At 38.4% G+C, this 18,179-nt stretch overlaps 3 protein-coding genes and 1 non-coding gene across 6 annotated transcripts in view; 2 read left to right on the forward strand and 2 right to left on the reverse strand.

Annotated features, from left to right (window-relative positions):
* LOC128886570 (pupal cuticle protein G1A-like) overlaps positions 1-8,657 on the reverse strand; it is a 9,223-nt gene extending 566 nt beyond the window's left edge. The window contains exons 1-3 of one of the 3 annotated variants that reach the window (XM_054141589.1): positions 2,432-2,614; positions 810-2,344; positions 1-515 (exon numbers count right to left, since the gene is read on the reverse strand). The exon at positions 1-515 is cut by the window's left edge and continues 566 nt beyond it. In XM_054141589.1, the coding sequence (XP_053997564.1) occupies positions 1-515; positions 810-821 (527 nt within the window). In that variant the 5' untranslated portion in view covers positions 822-2,344; positions 2,432-2,614. Of the gene's footprint in view, positions 516-809; positions 2,615-8,532 lie in introns of those variants that run through there. The other 2 variants (XM_054141569.1, XM_054141579.1) reach the window with 2 other exon arrangements.
* Positions 4,006-4,087, reverse strand: Trnas-gcu (transfer RNA serine (anticodon GCU)). Its single transcript has one exon. It is a non-coding gene; the product is annotated as a tRNA-Ser (tRNA).
* On the forward strand, positions 4,692-8,240 carry LOC128886294 (molybdenum cofactor sulfurase 1). Its single transcript, XM_054141004.1, has 7 exons — positions 4,692-4,867; positions 5,041-5,197; positions 5,276-5,929; positions 6,000-6,973; positions 7,041-7,238; positions 7,295-7,509; positions 7,577-8,240. Exons 1-7 carry the CDS (start codon positions 4,774-4,776, stop codon positions 7,760-7,762), a joined length of 2,478 nt encoding a protein of 825 aa, XP_053996979.1. The 5' UTR covers positions 4,692-4,773; the 3' UTR covers positions 7,763-8,240.
* A 148-nt stretch (positions 8,658-8,805) lies between the features above and the next one.
* Positions 8,806-14,212, forward strand: LOC128886688 (ras-related protein Rab-27A). The gene is made up of 5 exons (XM_054141793.1): positions 8,806-9,301; positions 9,848-9,918; positions 10,193-10,307; positions 11,066-11,178; positions 11,623-14,212. Exons 1-5 carry the CDS (start codon positions 9,158-9,160, stop codon positions 11,804-11,806), a joined length of 627 nt encoding a protein of 208 aa, XP_053997768.1. The 5' UTR covers positions 8,806-9,157; the 3' UTR covers positions 11,807-14,212.
* Positions 14,213-18,179: the final 3,967 nt, after the last annotated feature.

An 18,179-nucleotide genomic window follows, 5' to 3' on the forward strand; every position in this document is an offset into this window, starting at 1 on the left:
CTGATCGGTGCTGGGGCAGCGTAGGACTTGGCCAGGAGTGGTGCTGGGGAAGCGTAGCTGAGTGGAGCAGCGTAGCTGTAGGGAGCAGCGTAGCTCTTCGTCAGAAGAGGAGCTGAGGCGGCGTAGCTATAAGGGGTAGCGTAGCTCTTGGCCAGAAGAGGTGCTGGGGCAGCGTAGCTGATTGGAGCAGCGAAACTCTTGGTCAGAAGAGGCGCTGAGGCGGCGTAACTGTAAGGGGCAGCGTAGGTCTTGGCGATTAAAGGTGCGTGAGCGATGTTGTAGTTGAACAAGCCGTCGGCGTCGTTGCTGATGCTGTGGCTGCTCACACGGACGGAGGAATGTGCACTGTCCTCGCCCCTAGAGTAAGCCGAGATGACGTTCTGGCCCGCGAAGCCCTTTTGCGTGGACTCCTGGCTGAAACCGATGGTACCCAGGTCACCAGACGCGGTGGCGATGTCGTACGCCGCTGGTCCACTTGCGCGGACCACAGCCAAGCAGGCTACCAATGTTACGAACTACAAAGGAATTTATTTGTGTTAATTCATCTATGTTCATTTAATAACTTCGTAATACTGGAATGAAAATAAATTCATTTGCACGAGTAGAGGAAACAAAAAGTCATAAACACTTGCGAGAAAATGTGGATACAGTTTAAATAGTGAACTTCTGTTTAAAAGCCAAGACTTGACTGCCAAGCAAAAGTTCTTTGAATACTTGTAATAAACAAAATTTGAAGATTTTTAGAAGACTTTTTGTTTCGATTCAGTACTCGTGTCTCTGAGGATGTAACGATGATGACGGGTACTTACCTTGAACGCCATTTTGCTATTGCTTGAAAGAGTTGCTCGGCTCTGGCAAAATCGGAGACCCGAGCCACTATTTATATGCAGCTAAGGTTGCAGGGGGATCAATCGAATTTTGGGTGCCACTGCTCCCGATGCGATTGGGCATACCGGACCAGGGGAGGGGGAAACTGTACCGCGGCACTTTTTTCGGTGGAATCATTAAAGAAAGGAAGATTGAAAGTGTGAAGGCGGAGAAGGATAGCCAGAAAGGGGGTATGGGCACATTCCAGGCGTGGTCCCGACGCAAATAAGATCGCCAGTTCGGCAAGTATACGTAACAAAGGTTTACTCCAATGTCGACACGACTCGAACGTTTCTTATTTTTCAAAAGTCGATTCAATATTTACTTTACGAAAACATGACATATGTATCGCAGGAAGCAGGGTAAAACCTATTCATTAAATCTTTCAAAATGCTCCCTGCTTGTCCTATCTTTTTGATGCATGAAATAGAGGCGCATATACAGGGATATACAGGGGCCTAATCTCCCAGGAGTAGAATTGTCTCGTGCACCAGTTAATATGTGACAATTCCAGTATTTACCATAATTCGTGGTAACCTTAGAATGTAGCATTTATGGGATGGTCAGAGGTAAGTTCATGGTAAACTGATCGTGCCGTTAATAGTAACGTTAGTGGTACTACGATACTCGAGCATAAATTATTTGACATTGACGCTTTCTTTTCCGCGTCGTTGTTCCTGCAGGATAATGCACTACGTGAATACTTGATGAATCACGTCGACTACCATTATGCCCCCATACTCGTTACGGGAGCATCAAATTAACCATTTACGATTCCTTTTTAAGTGGACGTACAACACTGAGCGCAAGAGTGACGCAGCAATTATTTCGCCAACTACAGTGCTGTCAAAATGTAGGTGTGTAAATATATTTCATAGTTCATCAACATCCTTTGTAGCCGGCAAATTAATCTGTCGATCATGTTCCCTGTGTAACAATGTAGACCAAGAACAATTGGCCCGACAACACTTTATTATTGTAAAATTGAATCGTGTGTACTCCGTAACTACTCGCGTAAAGTCAGCTTCTGTTCGAATTGACGTACGGCATTGTAAAAGGGAACGCTGCTACGTCACGTGAAGCTTTTTTTGTTCGTCTTGTATCATGGCCTTCCCTTCGTTTATGCAACGTGTGATACATATACACCAAAGCCGGGCCATGATATTGTAAGACCAGTCAAGGACGCACTTTCTCCGAATTGTGGCACTGACATATAAAGCCATATATGTTGTGCACCGGTTCCACGTAACATCTGTCGTTGTATCGGTGATCTGGTTACGTTAATAGACAAAAGTAACCGGTTGACAGCACTCACAGAAATTGATAGGCGTGACCCTGGCAACCCTCGAGCAATTCGCAATGACGTAACGTCGAATCGCTCGTGTCGTCTAGGCAACTAGAGAAAAAAAAAGAACCGAGGGACTTTCTACTGTTTTATTATAGCAACTTGTTTGTCCGCCTTGATGTTTTTCAGCATCTAGAAACAGAGGCGAGAAAATCAATACACCTGGTCCAAACAGGTCCGTCCGCAAATGAGCAAATGGAATGCCCAATTGTAGCTCACTTTTCGCAGTCGCCCGTCCGGTCTTTTTTCAGTTCCTTGGTCAACGTATCCATTAGATTGATTTCCCTCAAAAGTCACGGTATTTTGTCTAACCGAACTGCTCCCAGAAAATCCTTCCCTTTGTTTCGATGTCCAGTGACCAATGCGAATTTTCAGCGTTCTATCTTGACCTGCATCGCTCAACGAGAAGTCGGCTCTGCGACTCTTTATTTGCTCCATTTTGTCGAGTTCTCCTGAATTTGTCGAAAGAACCTCTTCTTCCTTGGACGTCGATGGCTTTTCTTCGTCTGCAATCAGGACCTTCCTTGAATTCCTCTGCAACAACGAAGTCTCCGTTTTTCGTCTGCGAAGACCTTCAAACTTTCTCCAGTTTTTCTTCTAGTTCATTTACTAAATATTTATTTTTTGTAGAAAATTCATAGAATCCAGTAGCTGAACGTAGTAACCAAGCTTACTCCAGGGGCTTCCATTTTTGCAACGATATCGTCAGGCGTGTCCCAAGTCGCTGGACCATAACCTTGAATGGACTTGTATCTAACGTAGAGGTCTTCCAGTATAGTCTTAACGCGAGGTGGCAATGAATTGTTTTCGATGAGACGCTTCGTCATCAGGAGGTATTCTTCTGTTGGGGACAGGATTGTGAAGGAACTTGTGTCTGCATTTTATTGGCACTGAATCACTTAATAATGTCAAAACCAGTTGATAAATTTGAAACACGCGCAAAAAATGTTAATTTAGCGAATAGAATTTTATCTGTCATCCAGATTTTTTCGTCAGGAACACACCTAGGTGCCTTCGTTATTTTACGACGATACTAAAACACGTTTAGGTATAATTTAAGTCCAAGGTCGATTGGAGGTCACAGACGATACATAACACTGCTACAAAATGAGAAAAAAAAAAATATGGAAGTGGATCTGGAATCATTCATGCGTCTACATGAGTGCTTGTAATACGTTTCTTGGACTAAACAAAAATAATAAATTTAGAAATTCTGACTCAGTCTTACCAAAAGTGAGACCAGGTTGAAAAACGATTGAACTATTTTCTGTCAAATCAGGAGCTGGTGTGGGTAATGTATTTTCGTTTCCCCAGGTGTTTGGTATCGCAGGCCTTTCTATTCCAGAACCGTTTCGCATTATTATTTTATATACTCTGTATTTCTTTTTTAACCAAATCGTTCTATATTTCCAACAGGCACCTTCAAGCCTTTCTTTATACAATATTAAGGTCACACTTCCAGTAGAGTAAACACAGTTCCTTTCCTTGTAACCTTTCCTTTGCCATTTTGACGACAATTTCTTAAATGGCGTTTATTAAGACAAAAAATTATATAAGATTATTACGCTACGGTATGACGTTTGTTTATAAATGTATGTATCGATAATAATCGCAAATTTCCGTTCATTTATGAATACATGAAATAAACGGCGGGTCACGTGTCAATATTTCGTGCATACTGCGATTAAAATGTAAGTCACAAAAACAATGTTGTTTATATGAATTTGACAATAAGTTATACTAATGTAAGGTACTGGTAGAAATAAAGTAAAAAAAAATGTCAAAATAGAAACCGACGAGGATGGGATTCGAACCCACGCGTGCAGAGCACATTGGATTAGCAGTCCAACGCCTTAACCACTCGGCCACCTCGTCACATGAGAAAGTATGCTTTAAATGTTCGTCATAAACGAAAAGTATCGAAATTTTAACAACAAAACACCTTTCACTTTTCGTTTCTTAGCAAATGTATCTACTCCCTGTTATGTACTTTAATGATTTTCAGCATGCACTCGCAAGTCTGTTCTGTGCACTGAATGCATTTCAGTGATTTCTATATGTGTACACGTTACATAATCCGATAAAATACCATATGTGTACAATTGTGTACAAATTCTGTTATCAATTGATAATATAAATCTTTTCTTGTTTTATATCTTTTCGAATTGCACAATTTTTTCATCGATCATTAAGAATAATATACACTGTGAATATCTTATTTACACCCATTTTCTAACTCCAAGTGTTAACATACATTTGTTTTCTTATGCCCAGCGGACGATATATATGTCAAACATTGTGTGGTGTTGCAAGCATCTTATATGCTTGTGAGGGCTTAAATATATGTATCATATGTGTGTCGTTAGCAGAAGAGTAATTAAATGAATTGGCAGTTTCACTACAGTACTTAGAAACCAAGGCAACGACAACCGTAATCACGGTTTCTATTAGGTAATCACGTTACGTCGTTATATCCATTCTACCTACATTTCCTCTGATGCACTATGATGAAATAAGTATCACGCCAGTCACATTACTCCACTAGTATTGGATTTATCAGCATGACAGATACCATAGATGTAGCGGCTTCGTATACGCCGGTATACGACGAAGTGACCAGACAGAATATTGAAAATGATTTTACAAGAATCAAAGGTAAGCAATGTAATATTTCTCTTGTGCTTTTGGTCAAGGTTTGTACCACGAAAAATAAAATAAAGAAAATATTCATAAGAATAATATCTTCTTTAGCTCTGTAAATTTGAAAGTATACTCTGTCTAGTGAATGCATGAAAAAGATAAAGCTATAGTTATCTTTTATCTTTCAGATGAATGTTACTTGGATCATGCAGGAGCTACTTTGTATTCAGATAAACAAATAAAAAACATTACCAATGATTTGCATCATTCGCTCTATGGTAATCCTCACTCTTTTGGAACTGCAAGCAATGAAACTGGAAATATCATAGACCGTATGAGACACGTGTAAGAAACCTATCAAGAGAACCATGTACATGTATACTATTGATATACGGATGTATTAACATATTCTCACTCTTACAGGATATTAAATCACTTTCACACATCTTCTGATGATTATACTGTTATATTTACATCAAGTGCAACTGCATCTTTGAAGACAGTAGCTGATACCTTCCTATTTACCAAAGATGGAACAAACTCATCCCAATCAGGACATTTTGTTTATACACAGGATAATCATACATCAGTCCTTGGTATGCGAGAAATTGTGGCAAAAAAGGGAGCAAAAATAACTTGCTTGAGCCACAATAACGCTTTCAAAGTTTTTTGTTCTCCTTTACATTCCTTGACTTCTTCAAAACAAAACAGCAACTCACTTTTTGTATATCCTGCTCAATGTAATTTTTCGGGACTAAAATATCCTCTAAAATGGATAGAAAGTGTGCACAATGGAATGCTCTCTAATACCATTTCTAACACATCCACTAAATGGTATGTCTTATTGGATGCTAGTGCTTTTGTATCAACGAACGACTTGGACTTGTCTCTCTACAAACCAGACTTTGTATGTCTATCATTTTATAAAATGTTTGGATATCCTACCGGAATTGGTGCCCTATTGGTAAAGAACTCTAGTGCAGATGTGCTGCATAAAGTTTATTATGGTGGTGGCACCGTGGATGTTTCTCTGAGCTCTGAAATGTTTCATGTGAAACACCAAAGTTTGCATCAAAGGTACACAAATTTAAAACCTTATTAAACAAGATTAAAGAGTTTAAATTTGTTATTAGTTTTTCTTTTACAGATTTGAAGATGGTACAGCACCATTTCTTTCTATAATATCATTAAAATTTGGTTTTGATATACTGTCATCTATAACAATAGGAAAGATTTCAATGCATGTTTTTTTGCTTGCCAAGTTTCTACATAATTCTTTGTTAACTCTTCACCACTGTAATGGAAAACCTGTTGTAAAATTATACTCTGATACAGATTATGATAATCATAATTTGCAAGGTGGTATTGTTGCATTTAATCTCATGCGTTCTAATGGTGAATATATAGGGTACATGGAAGTCTTACATATGGCAGCTTTATTTAAGATACATCTTAGAACTGGTTGTTTTTGTAATCCTGGTGCGTGCCAAAGACATTTAGCATTATCAAACAAAGAAATTCTTCAGAACTATGATGCAGGATATGTTTGTGGAGGTGATACAGATTTAATAAATGCTAGACCAACGGGGGCTGTAAGAGTTTCATTTGGATATATGTCTACAATTAAAGATGTTCAGACTTTACTGGTTATGATCAATAAGTGTTTTGTAGATGGACCACAAACAAATCAAATTCCTGACTGGTGGCCAGATTACAAAACGACATTACATAGAAAATATTATCAACATAATATAATCACAGAAAGTGCAAATAAATTAACAAATGACAATACTTATAGTATTACAACTAAATTATACAGCATGAAAGAGTCAATGAGTCATTTTATCAATGAAAACCAATTCTTCAAGCTGACAAATGATGATAATGAAACTCAAAGAAAATGCATTTTAGAAAAATTATACATATATCCAATAAAATCATGTGCTGCTTATGAGATAACAAATTCCTGGAGTTTAAGTTCCAAAGGTTTGCAATATGACAGAGAATGGATGATCATTACTGCTTCTGGTACTTGTTTAACACAAAAACAACATACCAATCTCTGTTTATTGAAACCAGTTATATTTAAGGACAAAGGAATTATGCAATTACAATATCCAGGTATGATACCTATTTACCACAAATACTGTTACGTATTAACTAATTAAATAATTATGAACTGTTTTAGGAATGCCTACAATAAATGTCCCTTTAGGCAATAACAATGTACATGACACAGAGGGAACAATATGTCAAAGCAAAGTTTGTGGACATAAAGTAGAAGGTACAGATTGTGGAACAGATACTTCAGAATGGCTAAGTTTAGCTCTAGGTCTACCAAACTTGAAACTTATACAACAAAGCAACTATGAAGTTAAGAAGAAAGGTATAGAAATAGATAGAGATTTAATTTCATTACCTAATTGTATTTTTCTTTTATAGACAGCAATAAACCTGAGTTATCATTCTCTAGTCAAGCTCAGTATCTGCTAATAAATAAAGCAAGTGTACAGTGGCTTAGCGAGAAAATATCCAACACAAAAGTTCAAAAGGATACAATTATACATAGATTTAGAGGAAATATCATATTAAACAGCTGTGAAGCTTTCGAAGAAATGAAATGGAAACACATTCGCATAGGTCAAAACAGTTTTATGGTATGTATTTAAACGAAATAAAACAAGAATTATGTGGTTTTTCCAATTAAAAAATTGTCCTATTTAGGTAACTGGACCATGCACTAGGTGTCAGATGATATGCATAGATCAAACCACAGGCTTAAAAACAGTAGAACCATTACGCACACTTGCTGAACGATTCCATGGAAAATTAAGATTCGGTATCTATTTAACCAAGGAAACCAAACAAAATGGAATCATTACTATTGGAGACGCTGTTTACATTTCATGATTCGAGGGCACAATTACCTTTATTGTAATGCATTCAAGGTAAACCAGTAAACTTCTTAAAAAAGACAGATTCTAGATCTATCATCAAATACGAAAGGTTATGTGATAGTTGCGACGATTTATTTATGTTAGAAAAGGAATGCAACGTTTCACAAATCATAAATGCGTTAACAAATACCTAGTATTAATAATTAAGTAGTCATACTTAGTTTCTAAGTAAAAAATAACGTAGTTTCTTGTCTCTACGAATGTGACGATTGACAGTTACCAACAGTTACTAGCATTTCCATCAGTTTTTATTTTCCTGATTTATATTTTATGTTTAAAACACAAATAACATCTTGCAAAGAAAGGTACCTTTCGCAATAATAATGATTCCAGACGAATATTCCAAAGATAGATATAAATTTGTACCAAAAATACTATAAAATATTTTTTCAAATTGTACAACTATTTATATGTATAAATAAACTTGTGAACAATAAGTACTCTTGTAATTGTTTGAACTTTTGATATTTTTAGATTTCTTTAATGATATCAAAGCCAAATAACATATTTTCAAAACTCTTTATTTATACCTTCGTTTGTTTGAATTTCTTATCCCGCCATAATTTAAAAATAATCCCATATATTTTGACAAAACGTTACATTTTTAGACACATCTCTAACTTATAGAATAAGTTACTTTATATCGGGCTTTGGTTAAAAATGACATGCGTTTAATACCCACAAGCTTCAATAACCATTTTTTATATGTAAAAATGTACTTACAATATTTTCTGATGTCTTAATATTCTCTGTCGAACAACATTCACGCAAACGAGGCAGCAAGATCCACGACAGCAAGGAACATCCAATATCGTAACATAAAGTAACTGTCATCTGCAATGTACGATTGCTTCGTCACAATTTGCCTCCAAAAATTGAATTTCTTTCGAATATTCTTGGCATTTCTTCGTTAGTTTGGCAGTATTGTAATTACATCAGTGTCGGTACGTGGCGCTGCAGTACACACACCTGTCGCACGTCACCGTAACGAGGTTCAGTACGGTTCGTGAATTTAGAGGGAGTTGTTGATTTTTACACGTCCTTCCTTTGTTTCTATTGTAAATTGTGCTTAATAACGAGAAACAGTGCTACGTACCGTATATTTTGCTTCGAAACCCGCGAATCTGTTGATAATCGTACACGTAGGCAACAGGTGTCTAATGAAGCACATGTTTCGAGTCTCGTTGTCAAACAATTAAAGCTTATCGCGTGTCAAAAGTGCTTGCAAAAGTAGGCATGTTTTGAACCATGTTAGAAAGAATCGTTGAAATTTTGGGTAAAAGTGTTCACGTTCTATTCTAGAAACACGGTATAAATTGTGTACAGTTTGAATTCCTGGTTCACGAAAATGGAATACGATTATTTAATTAAATTCTTGGCCCTTGGAAACTCGGGAGTCGGCAAGACGAGTTTTCTGTATCAATATACCGATGGCACATTCGACTCTCGTTTCATGTCGACAGTTGGCATCGATTTTAAGGAAAAACGTGTGGTAAGTTATTATATTCATTTATCTTGATTGGAAATTTCAATTTAGTTCTGTTAATTGTGTAATAGCGTAATACATTTCTATGATGAAAAAGTTTCCAGTGAATATGTGGATATACAAATTGACCTATAACAAGCACTGGAACCTGTAGCTTTAAAGTAGTTCTTGATCTATGCACAACTATTTAAATAAAGTTTCCTTTAAACTATTTGTAGATTAGATAAGCGCATATCTTGCATATTATAAATATAGAATGTAGGCTTGCTTCATGCAACCTTTGTTGTTTGCTTGGGTGTACGTTGTATGAATTTAATAAAGTGTCCGTATGTGTATAAATGTGTATCTGAACTGAACAGAGTACAACAATTTATTCGCAAGGTTTATTTGATTGGATCGCTATTCTGATAAACATTTATTTTGTTCTTTGTAATATTTATATATATGAGAATTTTGCTAATTACTAATGTAGAAACGTATGTAATGTATACATGAAAATGACTTCAAGCACATGTGCTGTTACTTACAAGCTAGGATTATTAATTATTACAGATATACCAGACGGCAAATGGTAGGACTCAACGTATTCACATGCAGCTGTGGGACACAGCTGGCCAAGAGCGGTAACAGTCTTTATAATTAGTCTTGGGGAATCTTATATTATAGAAGTAATATCCTTTATAACAATTTTGTCATTGATTACAACCATTTAACATTTCTAGTTAGTACGAAATGAAAAACTACTAGTTGGTATCACATTATGGTAGTGGGTGATTTAACATGCAGATTATTCCGCATCCTTGAATGCTTTTATCACTAGTACCTCTCCTAAAATAAATAAAGATAGAGCTAATCGTGACTCATTCATACAAGTGCTTTACTGCTACTGATATATAGGTTCAGAAGTTTAACAACAGCCTTTTACCGGGATTCCATGGGATTCCTTCTAATTTTTGATCTGTGCAATGAACAATCGTTCCTCGAAGTACGAAATTGGCTGGAACAACTTAGGGTACTAATCATTTATTAACATTATTGTTGTGTATGTTTTGGGAGATCAAGGAGTAGTCTTATCGAACGATGATTTGAGTTAAAAGTCCCAGTTGGATATTAACTATGTTCATATTATTATGACTCACATACTTATGCATGTTGCATGATATAGATTAGAATTGTAGCATAGAAACTTTGGGTTTAGGTATGCAAGAGTTTCAAACAGGTGTGTAATTATCATGTACACTTTATTTTATTTGCATTTCAGAATCTATTTACAGATAACAAAAAATGTTTTACAACTGTACATTTCCATTGAATAAACAGTATTTTGTTTAACCTACTTTAAATGTGTGTGACAGTGCATTTTTGTAATATCTAAAACTTTGAATAAATCATGGTGATATGTATATATATGTGTTGAATTCTTGTATTTTCAAATGTAATAATTTTATTGTATTGTATTACCCATTACGACTATTGCATCGTAGGATTTGATACTTTCCATTTGAGAGAACAAATAAATACAAACTTTTATTTATATTTACTGTGTAAAAGATTGTCGATATTATTTAACAAATATTATAACATATGTAGTCTAAACAAGCATAGCTTATGTTTGTTTAGACTGTGTATGTTGTAGTATTTGCTTTGAACGCGACAAACAAAATATATATTTGTACTTATGAACTTGAACCGTCGTTCGATCAAATGAGTGTGAAAAAAATCGTCACAAGATAATGGGTTTGATTGTGATTCGTATCTGTGTACGTGTAGACTCACGCATATTGCGAAGATCCGGACATAATTCTCTGTGGAAACAAGTCCGATCTAGAAGACAAACGGGTTGTTAGCGAAGACAAGGCCCGAGAATTAGCGGAGAAACACGGGTAAATAACAGGGTAGCCATAATTCTTGAAGATTGTCCTTGTGGGGGGAAGTGTTCCAACTTTGGCTACGGTCTAGACAGAATCAATTACTCGCTTAAAGTCAAGTACAATTCACAATAGTGACCTTGGCAGATCAATTGATATCATCCTAACTTCTAGCCTTATCAAAGATCCAAGAACGCGGTGATCCAGAGCATCAAAAATGACTTGAGTTTTGAGCAGCGTTTTTCAAATTATGTTTTGTGGAAAGTATGAAATTATTTTGCATTATACTTGACCTTTATACTTCCAACCAAAAACAAAATTGTACATTCCCTTAAAACTGAGCATAATATATTTCAAAAGTTTGAGGAACACTATGATAAGGAACGCTTTCCCAAAGAGAGGACAGAAGAGTGGGCGAAGAGGAGATGCTCAAGGATTTCAATAGCTTGTATTCCCCAGCTTGGTCTACTTGGAGACGAGCGCAGCCACTGGACAGAACGTAACGCGCGCCGTGGAAATACTTCTGGATCGAGTGATGCGTAGAATGGACGCCACCGTGGACAAGACGGTGCTGCCTCATCAGCGAGTCCTGCGATGCCACGAACGCGACACTCCGCCTCCGAGCACTTCCTGCTACTGCTGACATTGTCCCTACAAGTAGCCGAATAAGTCGTCTCGCCCGAAATTCAAACGAAAGATGAAGCTACCGTTTTATTCAGCTAACATCAGGACTGGGACAAATGTTATACTTGAATCTCTTACCGTTTGAACTTATTTGTATGTTACTTCTACACTTACGGTGTGCAATGTTGATTATCCTGAATAGGTGAACATCCTGAAACTAATTTCATATCTTTAAATATACCTCTTAGCTACACTTAGGTGTATTTCATTTGGTCAAGAGCGTTAGAATCTTGTCTAATGTCGGTTAGAGACCTTAGAGTTTCGGTTTCGACGATTGTGGGCGTTGTCCATGGATAACCAGCGTTCTACCCGTATAAAAATGCATACTGGTCTCGTTTGTAACCGAAACTGACAGACACCTGTCTCGTAAATCACAGATTCGTGCGTCATTGTACTCTGAAACCGATTCGCGATGTTTCACGCATCCACGCACATACGGTCGTCTTCCATTACTGCTTCCCTTGGTACAGGACTATTCTCGACGCATACGTGTTGCCTTTCGTTCTACGCGATAATGCGATTTACCTGTTAATGTTGTACGCACAAGGTGTTCAGTATATATATACATACACACACACATATATATCAGTCCTTCTTCGTTTGCCAAAGATTGTGATACAATGGCTATGACTTAGGGAAACACCGATCCGCTAGGGTTCGGTGGTTCTCGACTATATCTAATGTATTTTTGATGCCGTTATTGTGTCTAACCAAAGTTCGTACACCTAGTTGTAAGTATCGTACTGAGAATACAATCAAAGCGTTATCTGGCGCCCGCACGCGACTCTTTTACCGTTCGTGCGACATCTGTTTCCGCTGTCGTCGCTCCGAATACCGATGATCGTTCATGTATTCTTGCCAAGTTTCGACGCGAAAGGCGTTACATAGATACGTCTACTGCGAGTGCGGTCGATATAGTTATACGAAGACTACGTGTTATATCTTCTGACTTTTATACGTGTCCTGTGTGTTCAAGTTAAGGAGAGTCAACGGATGTTCGTACGGGAGTCGCAGATGACGAGAGGTATCGGTCTACTGTATTGGGTTTCGAGCGTAGCAGTCGCTTGCTTAGGTAATAAATTGTGGATCCGAGGAAATGGGATTTTTTAGGCTTGTAGACTCGTACCATCAAACATCTGAGCCTCTTGTATCGCGAAGACAATGCATTACTTCTTCCAATTTTTACACAGTTTCTGCGAGTAATTTATCAAAAGATATTCGAATATATACATATATACATAAGTTTATCATTGTTGAGCGTATACGGGATTGAGATAGTAACCTGCTAGTTACATGGCACCGGAGTGGTGCATGAATGGAGGTGCAACGAAAAAGGATCTTAATGCGGTACAATCATAAATCAGGGTAGTTGATTTTTCAACTAACATTTCATAAAGTAGATCAGTCTTCTGATCGATACGAGTGAGTGGAATTTTTAAGAATCTGTATGTTCTAATTTATATGGAATCTCGTCGAATAGATCTGAGCGTACTAAGCTGCGACAGGTTCGTGAAAACGTGGCAGTAGTGGTGTCCATGTGTGATCGTGTCTTTTCAAAATCATTGTGAAATCATGTACTTATTCATCCATTTTATAATTCATCTGCAAGAAATGTACTTATCGAAGAACACTAATGCAAGCCTCGACTGGTAGGATGCTATATTTGTTACACACATAGTTAACCTAATATTAAACTATACACTATATCGTTCATTGGTTTCCAAAGTTTATTATCGAATTGAAGATATTATAGTACACGTAATGTTCGAGGTTAGATGTAATAGCTGTAGACCACAATGGCGGCTTCCTATCGCTCGAGGTTTAAGAAAGCTCAGACTTCTCAGCTAGAAACATAAACAATAATAACCCTCGTTGGGGTCAGGTCTGCAAACGGCAGGTGTTCCTTTCGCAGTTCTGATTATTCCTTCTCGAAGTTGAATACAAGCCAATCGAGCAGCAGGGGGACGGCATCGGGCGATGAAACTTGGTTTCATCAATAACTTAAGACTGCAGAAAAGTGCAGCGAGTCGCACCAAGAAATTTCCTTTATGGGAGTTTGATCGTAGCTTCTTACCAACCCCTGCCGGTTATTAGCCCGGCTATTTATATACGCCGGTGTTATTGTTTACGAGAACGTTTGCTTTTAAACTCGCCAGTTTCGCGTCTACGCGGCGAAACTTATTTTTACGGCGTTAGTTCGTCTAGATCTCTGCTTTTACGAATCGTACGTTTGAATAACTTTTCGACCATCATCGACGAACTTTTATAAAGTGCTGCGTGTACGTCGAACGTTTCCATGTATCTAAGATGGATGAACTTATCGAGAAATAAACAGAAAAATTGTGAAACTGAAAGTGATATCCCATCCACGTGTGTATATGTCCGACTTCGGTGACCGCCATTTTATTGTAAGTCTCCAAAATCCTGTCCTCCAACATTTACTTGTATTGTTTTCGAGGTATTTAAGGCATTCATCATCTTACTATATTTATTTCTGTATTCTAGGCTGGACACAGTGCCGGAGCTCACGGCAGAATCGGCTCAGGGAATCCTCTCTTCAGGTGTCCTGTCCAAGAGAACTCTTACTCTTTCTCGTCCTTCCACCCTGACCCATAAAGCTGAACAAACAAAATTCATAGTGTAGTGATAGTGCCAATGGCTTTGATATGAGATAATAAAAAGCCTCGAAAACTTCGCTACAAGAGTTCAAGATAGGAGGACTAAGGTAAAGAATTAAGTTTCCCTTCCTGGAGTTCCTCTGACCTCTGTCGAGTCGATTCTGTTGTTGACTCCGGGGTTATGATCGAAGATACCGAAGACCAAAGTCTCCATCAAGACAACGATTTGCCACGGTTGTTTGAAGCCTACGTTACAGGCCACCAAGCTAGAAATTAGAGCGCGGCGATGCAAGCATCCTGCAGCATTCAGTCGATATTTAGGCCTCGCTTTGGCCGCCGTTAATGCTCGCCGGCAATCGAGCGATTAGGCTTTCCCGGCTTTGTCTTGGGCGGCAACGTGCCGTTGATACTGGTAACGACCACTTTGAGACTACCAGTTAGGTTCTGCCTCTGTACGGAGTAATTATTACTCGGTGCTCTCAAGTTCATTTGATGGCAGCTAGACAAAGCGATTGAACCGTTCAAAGCGCACGATCCCAGGACCTATCAAAAGGATGCTATTTATCGAACCGTGGCCAGGTTCACCGGCCAGACAGAGGCCCCTCTTTCCATCGTGCTCGCTGCACACGCCTGTTTCAGCCTCTCATCCTCCCAGCGCGTTGGAAATTTCGCTTTAAGGTGAGGCTAAGTTTCCACGAAGGCGCCGCATCGGGAACTTCTGACCGGAAGTTCCTCTCGGAACCATCGTCGCGAAATAGTCTTCGGCTTTCTGTCTGCGCTTGTCGTGCACTGCGCCCAGACTCGGAGAATTATAGAATTTTGTATATTGATTTCTATGTGTGAGGGGTTTTTGACAAATTTTGTTGAACGGAGATGGGAGGACGCTGACATAATAGATACCATGTACCTTTTGGGCGTTAAAGTTTTTAAGTCGATCTTGATACGCGCGGACCCGTTTTCCGGTTACGTGGGCCAAAAGACGAAATCCTGCTCGCGTGGCAGATCTAGATGCCACTGCATAGAATCCAGTGTCTCTCCGCTCGACTTGTTAGAGAGGACAAGGAAAGGGGAACAATTTCAGTCAGATATTGGGCTGGTAGATAAAACGAAATTACGTGGCGATCTCCAGCTCCTCGCTGGACATCGGAATCGCTTCGCTTTCTGGGTCACCGGTGCTGCCCGCTGATTTATCACTTCCGGTTGATACTTCGCTGCGAAAGGGGAATACGATGAGCATAGAAACGAAGAAACATGAACTTCGAAGGTAATCTTCGTAAAAATCTTCGTGGAAGATTGCACTTTTAAATCTGACTTTACAACCGCATAGATTGAAGATTAAAATTAATTAATTAACTTTTCGTAGTCACGTTTTGAAAGAAGTAATTTAATGGGAATAAATAGTTTATATTCCTGGCTCGTTTCAAACGCTTTCTTCCTCTATCTAAGAAGACCTCTTTTTCATCACGTGTTCCTGAGAGGAGTTTAAGTAACAGGGTAACAGCAACTAAAAGTTAGTAGAGGTATTCTTTGTTCGAAGCCTCTATTACTATTCTGTGCTCCCATTAACATCAGAACTAACGGAACACTGCGATATAATACAAATATAACTAGTTTTGCCTCCAGTATTATTTTATGTTCCCCGTTAATGTCGGAATACAAGGGACAAGTTAACACAGCCAAGGAATATGAACGTGCTTTTGTTCTTGTATTTGTATTCTTTGTTATAGATTTTCTTTGTCATTCTATGCTCCTAGGAGCATTACTGGTAGCATACGTAACAGGAGAACATAATAATCAAAGCAGTTGTGTTTTTATCTTTGTCCGTGTCGTGTCTGTGTTTGTCGTTCAAGTCTATCGTCGATAGTCTGTAGTTGAAACGTATGTCGGGGTCGTCAAATTGTGTATTTACGTCGTATAAGAGTTTTTTGTCGTAGGTCTTTCGGTTAATGTGGTATATAAGTGGAACGTTACCGTTGTTTTGAATGTATCCTGCGGAGTCTAGATATAAAAATGATTCCGGCGGCGTGTAACCTGTCAGTCGCGTCTTGTGATATAAAGGATTCGGATATGTTGGACCGTAAATGAGACCATTGAGTTTGATTCTACGCGCGTCGGACCAGTGGTTTCGGATTAATTTGAGCAGGAACAAATCTATTCTAACGAGTTTCGCGTTTTCGTACAGTTTATAATTGCTGATCATTTTGGTGTAATTAGACTCCGGTGTTCTGTATGTCCCTAGGCAAGCTCTGATGCATTTTCTCTCGAAAAGTCTTGGCTTTTCCATGGTACTCGAAGATTTGATCTATGTAATTCAAGGATTTCAAATAATTTCTTCAACTCTATCATAAATTCTTTTTTGCAGTTGCTAGTTGCATATCCTGCAATAATGTAAAATTTGCAATTATTCTGTAATTTAAGTTCTATTATTGTGGACTCGAAACTGATGCTATTTTTTCGACAGTTTAGTTGAATGCGTCTAAACGAAATGTTTTTTCGGATGATTATGCCTGTGCCACCAGCTTGTTTGGAACGCGATCTATCTGTGCGGAGTATGTGATAGTCTCCAAAGTTTATTCTGTGTGTGTAGTTCATTTTGGCGGTTTCCAGCAATGCCGGAACATTGCGCGCGGACAACCTTGGCGCGGGGTTTAGCCTCTTCACGTTCGATTTGGCCTTGATATATTCTCTCGCGAGAGACGAGAGAATGATGTCGTCTGTTTCTATAACGTTTTTATCCGTCGTGATGATACGTTACGGATGAGCACTTTTCACTTTGTTCACGATTTTGGCCACGCCTTGTTGTGCTACACTTGTAGGGGATGCATCCCCTAATTTTTTGAACACTGTCTCAATTGTTTGTGCTTGATTAATCGTTATTAAGTCACTGTAAATTTGTACAAATCGACGAAGATGCACTAAAGTGCCACAAAAGTCACCGTTAACGGCACTTCACGGATCGGTAGTGGAGCGCACAGGTAACACGTCCGACCCCTGCGAACGAATGCGGGGATACTGACCACTATACGACTGAGGAATTATCTGTAAAGAATACAAGAATATAAAAAGTTAAGGATTGATGTGATATGACAACGGAAATGTGATATGGAAAAAAACATATATGTACAATACTGGTGATTTGTAACAAGCAAAACTGAACCAATATGTGCAATAATCGATGTAAAACAGATTACTGGCATATCTAATGGGAGAATTATGAATTGAGGTATCTAAACAAATGCAATTGGAAAGCGATGTAAAGCAAAAATTAAACGAATGAGTGGTGAGGCGTCTGCTAAAGTTTTTACGTTCCTGTTAACAGAAGCGATTTTCGTCGAGAACATTCCGACCCAGAATACAGTTTCACCCTCAGGGGCTGTAGCAATGCGTGTACGCAGCTACAGTACGGGTTTAGCGATCCTGGGGTACCCGAGCTATGAGGGGGGGGGGGGGGGGCTAGCAGGTCCCCACAGATATGAGAGTTAAGAGTTACTGCAAGCAGTATTAAAAAAATGCAGATGTCACGTAAAACAAAGTAATGATACGAAGAATGGAAATATTATTTGGAAAGAACTTTTAGTGTAATAACTATTGTATATGGTTATACACTTTAACAAATAAAGGAACGGAATACACCTTCAGAATAAATCATTGAAATAAAACTAAAAATAATAAATAAGTACGAGCGTGTAATTAATGTTTTACACGTGCATATAG

Source organism: Hylaeus anthracinus, unplaced genomic scaffold (assembly GCF_026225885.1).
Source record: "Hylaeus anthracinus isolate JK02 unplaced genomic scaffold, UHH_iyHylAnth1.0_haploid 0, whole genome shotgun sequence".
Taxonomy (NCBI): domain Eukaryota; kingdom Metazoa; phylum Arthropoda; class Insecta; order Hymenoptera; family Colletidae; genus Hylaeus; species Hylaeus anthracinus.

Bases quoted from the DNA above. Each gene is read 5' to 3' on its own strand.
- LOC128886688 (XM_054141793.1), top strand. From the start codon at position 9,158: ATGGAATACGATTATTTAATTAAATTCTTGGCCCTTGGAAACTCGGGA. The intron at 9,919-10,192 runs GTAACAGTCTTT...ACTGATATATAG, and splicing joins GACACAGCTGGCCAAGAGCG to GTTCAGAAGTTTAACAACAG. The intron at 10,308-11,065 runs GTACTAATCATT...GTGTACGTGTAG, and splicing joins ATTGGCTGGAACAACTTAGG to ACTCACGCATATTGCGAAGA.
- LOC128886294 (XM_054141004.1), top strand. From the start codon at position 4,774: ATGACAGATACCATAGATGTAGCGGCTTCGTATACGCCGGTATACGAC. The intron at 5,930-5,999 runs GTACACAAATTT...TTTCTTTTACAG, and splicing joins CACCAAAGTTTGCATCAAAG to ATTTGAAGATGGTACAGCAC. The intron at 7,510-7,576 runs GTATGTATTTAA...TGTCCTATTTAG, and splicing joins TAGGTCAAAACAGTTTTATG to GTAACTGGACCATGCACTAG.